Here is a 13,681-nt window from a genome sequence, read left to right on the forward strand (position 1 = left end):
TACTCAGTTGTATCAGCTGCCTGACCTCTTCGCGAACCATATCACTTAGAGCAGCCACGTGGGGTATAGCATACACTGCATGAACTTTTTGCAGCTCCTCACGTGCAATACTACACACAAGTTCTTTGAGGGTTGTCAAATCAGGGGTTGCCATGAACTATGAGAGAGATGTAAAATTGTTTGGGTGCTCATACTGCAACGACCGCTGCGATAGCATATGCTTCATCGTTGCTGCTTCATTGAGGAATTCGACTACGGTACCCGGTGCGTTGCGCACTAGACTTGCTAACAACTGCGCTTTTGCTTCCCACATCAACAACGTGCATTCTTTTCTTTTGTCATTCCAGAATCAGCTCGCCGGAATAGCCGCGACATGTCCTCAGCAAACATGGCAACACTCTCATTTGTTTTTTTTAAATTTTTGCGCGCAAACAAACAGGGACGAAGAAAAGGAGACACAAGGACGAGCGCTTTCTTCGTCCCTGTTTGTTTGCGCGCAAAAATTTAAAAAAATGAATCTGTTCCAACTAGGCCGACTCGCAGTTATGCTTCAGACTCTCATTTGATTTCTGATTCCTGGAAATGAGGGCACATTCTATTTGCTCTTTTCTGTAGGGGTGTGCGAATACTCGAATATACGAATACGAATTGTAACTTCTTTAATAGTTGGATTCGCGAATCGAATCTTAAGTATTCAGTTACTCGAATATTCGCTATATTCGGTGAGCCTAGTTGGCGGGTAATATGAGAAACACACTCTATATACACAAAGTTTGGATGCAACTAACCTGATAGCACGCAGATTTAATTGTGGTTGTGACACAGCCGAATCATGAAACTGAACTAAAACAGCCTTTTGTTTGTTCCGCTCGCACAGGCTGCACCATGTTTCATTTCCTTCACAAGCAAAAGTTGTATACAGTCGCCGACGGATTTTTCGGACTCCAAAAATTCGGACTTGTTCCGGACTTCATAAATGCACCTTCCGGGTTCCCATAGAGCGAATGCAGTACCGCGACGAACTTTTCGGATGAATTTAGGCACCGAAGTTCGATTTTCCGGACTAAATCGCTCGTTCCAAGCCAGGCTACCTGTTCTTGGAGGACGCCATATTGGAATTTCGCCAACTTTACCAGGCTTGGCTTTCAGTGGCCCCCTCTATGGCCTCCGAAATTGGGACACGCACACGCGCGCCATTGTCTCGTCTCGGAGGCCACGTGCGAAATAACGGGGCTCGTTTCTTCGGGCGATCTCCGTTAATGGAGATCGCCAACGCCGTGACGCTCTTGTCGACTGTATGCGGAAACGTCAGCCTTGCGCAAATCCAAGCAAATCTGATCACCTCCAAGCGTAGTATGAGGCAGGGCATTATTAAACATTTTTTATACCACTCTAAGCCTAATAAATTTTCTTTTTTAGGGTGAACGAGTTTTTCGGACTTCGATTTTTCGGGCTAGTTTTCGGTCTCCGTAAAGTCCGGAAAATCGATCGGTGACTGTATACACTTGAGAGGAATCGGTGACTGCAGTTCGTGAGAGCAAAAGGAAACCGCCCTAGCGAACCACGAAACCGTGCACCAGGCGTGCTACGTTGGCTGCATCCCGTCGCTGCGTGGCCGACGTGGGCGGCACTTGCGCCCACCTCTCGGCCGCAGAGCCAACGGATTTCTCTCCTACTTTTGCAAGCCGGGTAGAGGTGGCGCCAGTGTCTCTTCCCCCGTCACCCCACGTGCTCTGCATCGTTGGCCGTTGGCGTCGTTTCACCAGGCAATCCGAAACCACCAAGTCCCTCACTATCGGAAACCAAGCCGACGTGTTCTGCTCCCGAATTTCATCTGCGTTATCTGTCGGAAAACGTAGTCCGACGTCAGGGGCGACATGACTGAACGAACGAAAAGTGCGATTTGGAAACATTTCGTAAAGAACTCGGCCGAAGAGGCTACGTGCAAAAGCTGTGATATGAAACTTCGAACGCCATCGAGTACGACAATGCCACTTACGAACCATCGCAAGAACAAGCATTTTTCTTTGCACAGTGTGTTTTTGAGAGAAGCAAGGAAGACCAGAAGGCGCAGAGCCGCTCATCAAAAGTGCGCTGAAGTCGGGTAAGGACCTATCGCAGCACGAGAGAACGGCAATAACCACCAGGATTGCCCGAATGCTGGCGCTCGACTTTCAGCCTTACATCTGTGTCGAAAATCGAGGTTTCAAAGAGCTGATGAACGACATGGAGCCGTTGTACAAGATACCCAGTCGCACGACGTTTTCGAGGACAATCATCCCGGCGTTGTACAGCCAGTCACGGCTGTCAAGGAAAGAATGCATGCAGACTTCCAGGAAGGCATAGAGTCGATCTCGTTTACAAGTGACATGTGGACGTCGAGGTCTAACCAAAGTTACATCAGTCTTACCTGCCACTAAACCTCCAACTTCGAGATGAGAAGCTTTGCATTGGACAACCGGAGTGTGAATGAGAGTCACACTGCTTGCAAAACCCTGGAGCACCTGCAAGCAGTGATGGATAACTGGGAGCTGCCACTGCAGAAAGTGTCAGTCTATGTGGTGACGCACAATGCACGAAACTTTTGTGCGGCCCTTAGGGGCATTTCTTGCATCCCAATGCAGTGTATGGGCCATACACTGGAACTAGCTATAAAAGATGCCAAGGAAGAAACAGCAGGAGTTCCTGCCATTCTCAAGAAGTGTCGTGCAATTGTCAGTCAAACACAGCGCCCAAGCTGCGGCAAGACTGCAGGATTTCCAGCGACGGATGGAGCTCTCAGTTTTGGAACTTATTGAAGACGTGGAAACAAGATGTAACAGTGAGCATGACATGCTCCCACGCCTTGTGCAGCTGAAAGAAGCCGTCTGTTTAGAGCTTGCCACCTCTGAAACAACTGTGCCCAACCTGACACCACAGGAGCGGAAAGCAGTGGCTGGGCTCATCAAAGCTCTTGAACCAATCGCATCGGCGACCGAAGATCTTAGTGGCCAGAAATATGCAACTTTGTCGTCAGTAGTACCATTTCTCTATGGAACACAAATGGTCCTGAAAGACTGCATTGCAGCCTATGATGACACCTCAGAGTTTGCAAGAAACTTGCTGAAAAGCATGAGGACAAGGTTTCCAGGGCAGGACGAGCAAAAGGAGTACATATTGGCAACCTGTGACCTAAGGTATAAGAACCTCTTTAGTGCTCAAACATTCCAGGAAACAAGGCTCGTGGAGCTTGCAAGAACTGAGTTTCAGAGCTCTCCAGGAGAAGCATCACGTGACTATACTGAAGCGTCAACATCTCCAGCTCACAAGGAGCGCGGAAGCAGTATCTGAGACAGCACTGAGAAGCTGGCAGCATCATCAGAAAGAAGACACTCCTCGAAAACAGCCAACATTGAGGAGTTTCAGCGGTACCTTCGAGAGCCCACTTGCAGTAAGGACCAAGACCCTCTAGCATTCTGGAAAGAGACAGGCAAGCAAGACTTCCCAGGACTGTGCAAGATAGCCATGAAGTACATGGCCATTCCAGCAACGAGTGTACCAAGTGAAAAGTAGTTTTCGACGACTGGCAACATTGTTACGGCCCGGAGGGAGAAGTTGACTCCAGATCACGTACAACAGCTGCTTTTTTTGCATGAGAATTTGTAAATATTCGAGCTTCTATTAAATAATCTTGCTATTCGATATTCGGTTTTTTTCTTGATTCGATTTGGTATTCGTTTCGAGACTTACTATTTGGTATTCGCACACCCCTACTTTTCTGTCTGAACTTCTGTAGGCATTTCGCAGCTGGCTAAAAAAGTCATGCTAGATCGCCAAGCTAGCTTCATGGTTTTCAAACCACGTGCGTGCTCAGTTGTTGAGGGCAAAGTGGACAGACAGGAGTTTCCAGTAGTTGTCCCATTTGTTGACGCTGGCGACTCGTTATAGTGGTCCAGCCAGCCCTTCACCTCCCCGAAAGCGTCACTATGAAATAACCTTGGGGTTCGCGGCGCGTTGAAAATCCACGAAACAGGTGGAGTTGTGGTCTCTCCAGTCTGGTTAGCCATTGAATTGGTTGACACCTTTCTCAAGTGGACTGAGCGAGGGTCCAATCCTAGTGGTAGTCCTATTTGTAGCCGGCTGTGTCGAAGGTCATCTCGAAAGTGTCACGATGAATGTTGGGAACTTTTTGTTGGTTGCAGTGCATGGAAGAGTTTAACCCACAGCTCCACCAGTAACACGAAGGTGCGGTGGAGAGCAATGTATAATACAGTCACATTACTATATTATACACGGCTCTAAAGTATGCCAATATTTTGCCCAGTAGGCCATTTCAAAACATTTTTAAGCACCTGTCCAGTAAAACCTTGTTATTTCACATTTCATGGGACTGAAAAAAATGTCCGAATTAACCGAATATCGAATTATCGAGTGTATCCAGAAAACAATAAGCAAATGCTTACTACGTCAGCAGACTTTTATTTAGTGAATGAGTGAGCAACTCCTGTTGCTATTTTGCACAAAAGCAGCGCGGGAGCTGAAATTCCCGTCATCTTGCGACTCATTGATTCTCGCAGCGGCCATTGAGGTCTCACGACTTTCTTCGCAGCACGGCCGAGGCGCGCACCTTTATTTGCGACACGCTTTGCACTATCACACGCACATCCCGATTATGTTTTCGCCAGTGAGCTGCCGAAAACATAATCGCGATGTAGCCGGTGCTTTTCAACTCTGACAGCTTTGCACCGAGTCAAAACAAAAACTGTTTGCCGCAACCATTCCGGAGAAAACCACGGCCGCTATCGACACTATTATGAACAGTGTCTTTGTGGTTCTTAAGGCGCGCGGCCGACGCACGCACCGAGTCAGAAAAAAAACTACCATTCACCGCAACTGCAGACGAAACCGCGGTCGCTACTTATGCGATCATCGATGGCGACCCGGCAGTTTTTTAGGCACGTGGCCAACAAGCGTACCGAGTCAAAACGAAACAACTGTTCGCCACCACTGCTGCGGAGAAAACCGTGGCCGCTGTCGAAGCGATCGTGGATGACGATTACGTAATTATAAAAGCCCACGACCAACGCGGTGTTATGCGCGGTGGTGAACGCAAGAGTACAGGCTTTAAAGACACAAATAGGCACAAAGCGTTCCGGCGTTGCTGTCATTCACATATGATTTCCGCTGATGACTATGGCGATGCGGACTCCGCCGCTTTGTTTTGGTTGGACGCTAGCGTCGTTCTTGCTCTTTTACGTCGCACATTTGCGGCGCTCCTCGCTCGCAGAGCTCCGAAAGTTGTCCGAATGAACCGATGTGCGGCCAAATAAGTCCGAATTAACGAGAGTTTGATTGCATTGAATAATGCATACGCCGATCGGGACCAGAGGATGAGTCCGAATTAACCGATTTTCCAAATTAACAACAGTCGAATTAACGAGGTTTTACTGTAACAATTTTACATAAGCTGTAATCAATACATGAAGTTTCCCTCTTTAGATGTTTGAACAGATGTAGCTTACAGAGTGGAATATCTGTATTGTCATTGAGCGGAATTACAGGCAGGAAGAGACGAGGTGGACAGGACAGACACTTCTGGAATATCTGTTTCTGGCAGAAAGTTATGAATTTCAAAACTTTGTGGTTCTACTTTTGTAGATTTACCGATTTTCAGCAATTTTTGTAAAATATAATGCAGTCATAAATCAAAATTATGCTTACAGCAGTTGTTAAAATTCAAGTTACTCCAGATTGCAACTGGTTTCACTGAAATCTGTATAGCGGTTGCAGCATAAAACCATTTCTGCATTTTACATGTGTTTGAATAGGTAGAATTGTCCAAGCCTAATTCAGAATGGCTAGAGCCGAGTGCTGCACTCACCGATTCACAACTGCCACGTCTTCAGTGAAATGGTGGGCTCCTGCTTGTGGTGCTGCAAAATTCAACATACCAATTCAACACACTTGCAAATTCAACACACCAACACAAGAATCTGCAACATCACTTCTTTAGCAACTCCTGCATGCAGTCTAAGCAGCGCTGCAGGCACAGTGAACGAGTGCTACAGCGAGAAGCCTAATGTAACATTAATGGTAGCAAATAACAAAATATAAGTGCTGGAGCAAGAAAGCAAGGTGGGCAAATTGGCTACCATTCATCGTACGTTTTGTAACAGCGCAAAAGCAACATGAACAAAACGAAGAAAAACACAACACGGGACTGACTCACACCTGATATTTTATTCCGGAGGTTCAGACAACATATAGGAATCAAAGTGCAAAAACTGGGACATGCAGGACAGGACAAATGGTACACTCCAATTATGTAATGAAAAAAGTGTACACTACCAGGACTGATATAAACAGTGCAATTCTTTCTTGTTAAGAATGAACAATGCTTCTGTGCCCCTCTAATGTTTATGTTGTATGCTTCTGCTATTTCTCTTGCCATCTGGCTTCCGTGACTGCAGATAATAGAACTTTCAATAAAGTTAAGAACACAGCCAGATGATTTGCAATGCACAGGAAGATGTAGCGGTACAACCCTTTGTAGAGATACCTCATGCTCTCTAAGACAAACATAAACGCAGTGCTTCGTTTTGTCCAACATATTTATTACCAAACGACAGAGGAATGACATACACAACTCCTTTTGCACATGCAATGTACTTGTTAACATGGTTCACTGCATGCTTTGCATACAGTGAATCATGTCCGTTTGCCTGCTGATCTGTTAGTATTTTGTCAACTTTAGAGCAGACGTGTCCTACCTTATTTCATGTAGAAAACAGTACATCTCCACCAGCCTGGAACCAGCATTATTTAAGCCATGTGCCATTTTGTGTATGTACAGAATCCCCGCACGTCTTATTTTGCTTCGCTTAGTTTTATCACACAAGGTTTTATGGGCACACTTAGAGCAGGAAACCATACTGTCACAAACAGAGGTAATGATAGTGCTCGGAAATCCAGAGTCCACTAAACGATTATTCTGTGCATTAAAGGCTGGCTTTGACATAGGCGAACAAGATTGCTGTAGTGCTGCATTCAGCCAAGTAGTTCCTATTGCCCTCTTTAGAATCCTAAGAGTGGCTCAGTGTAGTGTCGTGCTTTCGCAACAGATGGCACTGCCGACGTGACGCAGGTGATGGCACGTGACGCAGATGGCAATGCCGATGTGAAGCAACCACCAAGATCCACCAAGATTATCTGTACCTGAAAAGCGTGGACACAGAATGGAGGAAGAGGTTAAGAAAGTTGGCGACCAAGTACAGGATAATCGAAGGAGGAGGAGGAATAAACATTTTATTGAAATAGCAGACTGATGCTCGTGCGGGTGAAGCTCCTATTCCCGGGCCCCACTGGCTCTAGCGGCTCGTTCGGCTTGGTCCAAGGTTGCCTGCTGGCTTCCCAGGTCTTGCCGGGCGAGTCGCGCCTCCCACGACCTTTCAAGTTCGTTGCGTGTGACGAGGGGCGAGTTTCCCTCTACTGGTCTTAGTTTACAATGCCAAGTATGAGGGTTGGTGTATCGCTGCACCATGGACAGCAGTCATCGTATTGGGACGGGTGTATTTCGCTGAGTGTGTGTATAGGCTCCGTACAGTCAACAGGCGGCGCCGCTGCGCCGCTGCTGCGCAGCGGCGGCGCGATGCTCAGCGTCGCATGTGGCGGGCGGCGCGAAACTGGGAAGGAGGGAAGACAGCGAGATTTCGGAACTACGTATACACGCCTCCGAAAGCCGCACGTATATCCGCGATCCGCCTTCTTTTTTTGTGCGTGTGTGTACGTGAAAGTACAAGCGTGGCCCTCTGTGATGGCACAAATAGTTTTTGCCGGGCTCAGGCCTATTAAAGGTATAGACGATTACTTTCACGGTGCAGCGTTAACCAGCGGAGACAAGCTCTACGCTGCTTCGCATGTTGCTGGTGTAAAAGAAGTGGACGGCGTGGACGTTCACGTGAAGTTCCGTTCGCAACAGGGAAAGCAAGTATACGACGTCATCCTTCACGTGAGTAAAGCTTACTGTTATACTAAAATTGAAGTCACTAAACTGGCACTCTGAAAACGTTGTGGTTGACCAATTTTTAATCGACGCCTCACTGTTGGCAATGCATGCCTCATTTCGCTCCGGCGCGTTGTACGCCGCGGCCTATCATTTGATGCCCCTGTCACACTGTTACTTTAGATTGTCATACAGCTCGATCTGGACCGCGTGCAGCTACACGCTCACTCGTAGGCTGTCGTCAGCACAGTCATGTCGAGTGAGCTAAACGATTCGGATTGTTGGATCATGTGGTTGTGACCATGCTATCCTCGTTGACTCGTTTGAGACCCAGTCGGATCCACCTGCTGCGCTGATAAACGAGATTTATTAACTTGGCGATCTTAATTTACATGACGCGAATGTTCGTTTTTCATCATGCAGAATGATCGAGGCTCATTAGGCCCCTTTAACAAGATACGATTTCGCTTGCGAATTCCTTTCCTTGCATACGCGCTTTGCTTTTACAATGATACATCGCAAATGTATATCACAAGAAAAATCGCACCATGTGAAACCACGCCTCTCAAGCGCCAGCGGCCGAAACGAGTATCGTCGAATTGGTGCTCGCCAGCACAAAATAGGTTTCCTTGGCATAAACTATTGCTCATCGCACATGCCAGTGCTATGCTGATCATACCGAATGCTAAGACAACGGCAAGCAGTCGTCAAATCAGCAAAGTCGTGACAAATTTCTTTTAAATGTTCAGCAGCTGGCCATGGCCGCTGGCGTCGCACAACGACTGTGAAACGCGCATGTGTAGCACGCTTTACAGAACAAAACCTCACAAATATCAAAGAAGCTGACTTACTTTACTCTCCTCACAGCTGCGATCTATTTCTTTTGCCGTTCGATCTCATAAGACTTGCCAGGAAACCTGTACAACTTTATCCCGGGCTGGCCTTCGTGGTTGTGACAGCCCTTTACGCAACAGTATCGACGGTTCCACTTGCCTTTTTTTTTTCACCTCCGACGCTTGCCGATGAAGCGCATGCCATTGCACCGTCGCAAGACGTATAAAAAAAAAAATAAGGAGGCTGGTGAACAAAGCAAAACGGCTTCAACCGTGGCCGAGATGAAACGTAGCGCGCGGGCAAGAATACTCATCGAGCCGGCCGAGCTGCGGCGCCCACTTCCCAACACTGTTGCGTCGCTGCGCCAGATGGCGCCAGAGCAGCCGCAAACTCGACTGTACGGAGCCTATATTGGGATATGTATTCGTTTGTAGGCTTCTCCAGTCCTGGGATTGCCAGCATGTGAGTTTATGGTGGGGTGGCGCCATTGTCTGCCTTGCGCGTCTTTGGCTGTCGAGGATATCTCGCGGCAGATAATCGAAACTGTAGACAACCAGGAGTCATCAGAAAGAAAGTGAGAGAAATAGAGACAGTGAATTGGATGCAAAGAATGGAAACAAAAAGGACCATGGAGATTTACAAGAATGAGAAGAAAGAAATTGGAAGGGAAAATCTGTATGATAACAGTGCCTTGCTATTTGAGGCTCAAGCCGGTTGCCTAAGGACCAAAACATACCGGAGCAAATATTCGGAACTAGATGAGGCATGTGCATGCTGTAGTAAGGATCCAGAGACCACTCAGCACATCCTAATGGAATGCGACGAGATTCACCCAGCGAGAACCGTAGGTAAAGTACAACTTCCAGAAGCGCTTGGGTTTAAAGTGGAAGGAAACATGAACCGATCAGCTGTAGAGATAAGCAAGACACGATTGGAGTACTGGTGGAAAAAAAGCAGGCAAGAGATTGATACAACCTGATCTCTTAAAATCATAGGAAGCGGTACAAGGTAAACTTTGGAAAAAAAGAAAAAGATTAATGAGAGGTATACAAAAACGCTACATAAAGAACATGTATAGTATACCTGATTAAATCAAGCAGGCTAGGTGACTGTTGCCGCCCCGTTTCAAAGGGGATGGCATTTAACCATCATCGTCATCAGGCCACATGCGACAGATGGCGCCACAGCACTCTTGTATATAAGTTACGTTCGCCGGAATATTGGTAGTTAATCATTGGCATGGAGCTGGCAGTGGTGTAGCGTGCTTACTCCGTGTCGCTGGGCAGGCGACACGACAATCTGGCAACGAGAATGTTTTCCACCGGGATTTTGCCACCGCCCCCATTCATTGACACCCCTGGCATGCCAGCTCTGCCATGGCCCCGCTGGATATGCCTATTTGAGACATTTTTACTGCCGTTCGGAGCGACCGAACTATCCGCACGCTGCCGCCGAGCTCTTTTGCTGCACTGTCTTGGGACCGAAGGACAGCAAATTTTCGACGCGCTGCCACCCAGTATGCTCAAACCAAGATAGAGCAACCGAGCACAGCAGGCACTGCCACACCAACTTCATATGCCGCCACCATCACAGAAACGGCTGCAACTGCCAGAACGCAGGCGCTGCCGTACGACGGACCCGCAGAAGCCCCATGCTTACCCGACGAGTACGACGTGGCCCTCGAGATGCTAACAAGGCATTTTGCCGCCCCTTGCAACATTCACCTGCAACGCCATCAATTCCGTGAATGTCACCAACTGCAGGGGGAGCCCATCACGGACTTCGCTATCACACTTCGCGAGTTGGTGGCTCGTTGCGATTTCGCCACTCAAGCCGACAAAAACATGTGTGAATAGTTTGTAGCCGGTGTCACGTGCCCGCGGCTCTGGGAGAGATTGCTGCCCGAGGGTGACAAACTGACGTTCGATCATGCTGTCCAGATAGCACTCCTGCGTGAGCGGACACAACGTGAATCCGAGGTCTTCGCCAATCCAGTGCACCCAATTCAGAAGCAGTTACGGGACAATCTAACCAGACAGGGCCGACGAGAGGATCGCTCCGATAACAGCACGCACACGCCCCCCGAGTCACCGCCGCTTCAGCTCACGCACGCACACTGCATCTGCGCCTGATCTAAATGCCACCGCCGTTCCCCCAGAGACTGGAACTGCAACTGTCTGTGGAAACTGTGGCGCAGCAAGTTGCTTGCCATCAGCATGTCCCGCTCGCAGTCGCACATGCTTTGCCTGCGGACGCCACGGTCACTTTCGGAGAGCTTGTCGAAGCTCCCGCAGCACACAAGGATGGCACTCTGCTGAGGTCCTCGAAATCGCACTGGAAGAAGATGCTGCAAGTGTCATTAGCATTTTTGCAGTCCGTACAAAAAAAAAACACCGGCATCTACAATGATGTCAAGGTTGCGCCAGTTACCGCGATGACACCCGCACATGCCATGATGTTGACACAGGCTCGGCCGTGTCCATTATGGGGGAGCATCTATTCCAAAGCCTGTTTAGCAACGAAGCACAGCCGACAAGTTCCCACCTCACGCTGCTGGACTTCTCGCGCAGGATAATTCCTGTTCTCTGGCCATTTCACGCTCGAGTCTGGTACAAAGGGAAAGCAGCCATGATAACATTTCATGTTACGCCATGTGGGACATCTCTCCTCGGCCTGAATGCAGTTGAAGCCCTCAACCTTTGCATTATGGGAGAAGAATTGCACTGCCTGCACATGTCCATGGAAAGACATGAAGAAGTTCCCGCCATGAGCCCCAGTTTTCAACCTCGAAGCGCCACACCAAAAGCAGCGCTAGGCCCTCCCAAATTTGGTATGCCACTTCAGTTCAGTTTTATTTCCTTAAAGACCCCTTTGCTAGGGGTATTACATAAGGGGTGGGTACAGTTGATAATGCAACAGAAACACAGGTATTCAGAAAACTACAAGAAAGCTACATTTCGCAAGTGCATAAAAACAGAAAGAAGGGGGAAAAATGACACGGTGAAAAAAGCTGATTATTTTTCAGCCAACAAAGACATTTTCGAAGAACGATGTCGGACAAGTGATTTCAGCGACGTGGTGGGGAAGGGTGTTCTAGTCTGATGCTGTGCGGGAAAGAAAAGACGAAGAAAAAGTAGCTGTATGGGAGCGGGGCCGTAAGACTTGTAATGGGTGCCCAGTTCGTAGCGATATGCGTGCGGGTGGTGTGATATATGGCTCGTGAATTAGGGAACTGTAGAAGAACTTATGAAAGACGCAAAGGCTGGCTGTAGCGCAACAACATGCAAGGGGCTGTAGATCAGATTTTGCTCTTAAGGATGATACGCTTACGTCATGATTCATAGTATTCACTAATACTATGAATCATGTTTGGCCATTTGTTTTTGCCTGGCTTGGGACTTGTCAAAGGCGTGCAACATAAGGTCACAATGAAAAAATCGGTCACGCCGGTCTCGCAGAAGCTAAGGCCCTACCATTTTCTGTCCGCCAGCTGGTCTCTGACGAGATCAAGAAGCTACTTGCAGCAGATGTTATCGAGAGAAATGCCTCCGAGTGGGTCTCTCCAATCGTAGCAGCTCGCAAGGCAGACGGTAGCATTCGACTGTGCGTCGATCTAAGACAGCCTAACAGAGCTGTAGTAGCAGACAGCTTTCCCTTGCCGCAGATGGAGGAACTGCTCCATGCTCTCAACAAGCACGCTGCTTTTCCAAGGTGGACCTAGCATCGGCCTACTATCAAGTTGTGCTCCACCCAGAAAGCAGAGACCTAACTGCTTTCGTTAAGCATGAAGGCCTTTTCAGGTTCAAGAGGATCTGCTTTGGGTTGGCGTCGGCACTGGCTGCATTCCAGCAGATCATGACGAAGATTCTTGAACGCTGCAAAGGGGTCTTGTGCTACTTGGACGACATAATCATTTTTGGGAAGACTGAGAGCAAACACACACAGAACCTGAAGCAAGTCCTTAAACGAATAGGAAGCTGGGCTCAAGCTCAACGAGAAATGCTTCTTCAAAACATTAGAGCTGTCTTTCTTCGGACATCAGTTCAGTGCAGGGGGTATAGCACCACTCCCGACCAAGGTTGACGCGATTGTTACGGCTCCTGTGCCTACAGATGCAGCCACGCTACGGTCTTTTTTAGGGCTAGTTGAATACTATGCCAAGTTTTTCCCACAACTGGCAGATGAGGTACAGCCAATGCGGAATGTTCTACGCAAAGACGTAACCTTCAACTGGGACGCCGCCACTAAAGAAAGTTTTACGAGGATGAAGAGACTCCTAGCATCCCACAAGGTCCTGCGAATGTTTGACCCGACGCTGACCGTCATTGTCTCAATGGATGCATCTGCATACGGTCTGGGCGCCATATTGCAACAAGTGGAGGGGTCCCAGATGCGAACTGTGGCATTTGCATCGCTATCATTAACAGAGACAGAACGAAAATACTCAGCTGGAGAGCGTGAAGCCCTATCCTGTCTATGGGCCTGTGAGAAGTGTCACGTTTATCTCTGGGGCCGGCCGTTCACCCTATTGACAGATCACCAGGCTCTGGTCGCCTTGCTCTTGTCCCGGAGCACAGCCCCTTCGTATTGGAAGGTGGACCGCACGACTCCTGCGCTACGACTTCAAAGTCCAGTACCGCAGCGGAGCCTATACAAAGTAGCAGATGCCTTGTCCCGACTGCCTGTTCCAGAAACAGAGGGTGGCTTCCAAGTCGATGAAGAGGTGTCTTTAGTTACATTGCCTGCATATCTGGAGGGTCTTTGGGTTGCTACTGCTGAGGATGGCATACTACAGCAGGTCACGCACTTCATCCAGTCATCATGGCCAACCCAGAAAAGACTTCCTACAGAACTAACACCCTGCCA

The 13,681-nt window shown here is 48.4% G+C and overlaps 1 protein-coding gene across 5 annotated transcripts in view; it reads right to left on the reverse strand.

Annotated features, from left to right (window-relative positions):
• LOC119458732 (tRNA:m(4)X modification enzyme TRM13 homolog) overlaps positions 1-13,681 on the reverse strand; it is a 306,204-nt gene that overhangs the window by 18,043 nt on the left and 274,480 nt on the right. For 4 of the 5 annotated variants that reach the window (XM_037720596.2, XM_049671406.1, XM_049671404.1 and 1 more), the window contains one exon: positions 5,861-5,912. The exons of the other annotated variant lie outside the window; for it this stretch is intronic. In XM_037720596.2, coding sequence (XP_037576524.1) covers positions 5,861-5,912 — 52 coding nt within the window. The remainder of the gene's footprint in view (positions 1-5,860; positions 5,913-13,681) is intronic. 5 annotated transcript variants of the gene reach the window in all.

Source organism: Dermacentor silvarum, chromosome 7, assembly GCF_013339745.2.
Source record: "Dermacentor silvarum isolate Dsil-2018 chromosome 7, BIME_Dsil_1.4, whole genome shotgun sequence".
NCBI lineage: Eukaryota > Metazoa > Arthropoda > Arachnida > Ixodida > Ixodidae > Dermacentor > Dermacentor silvarum.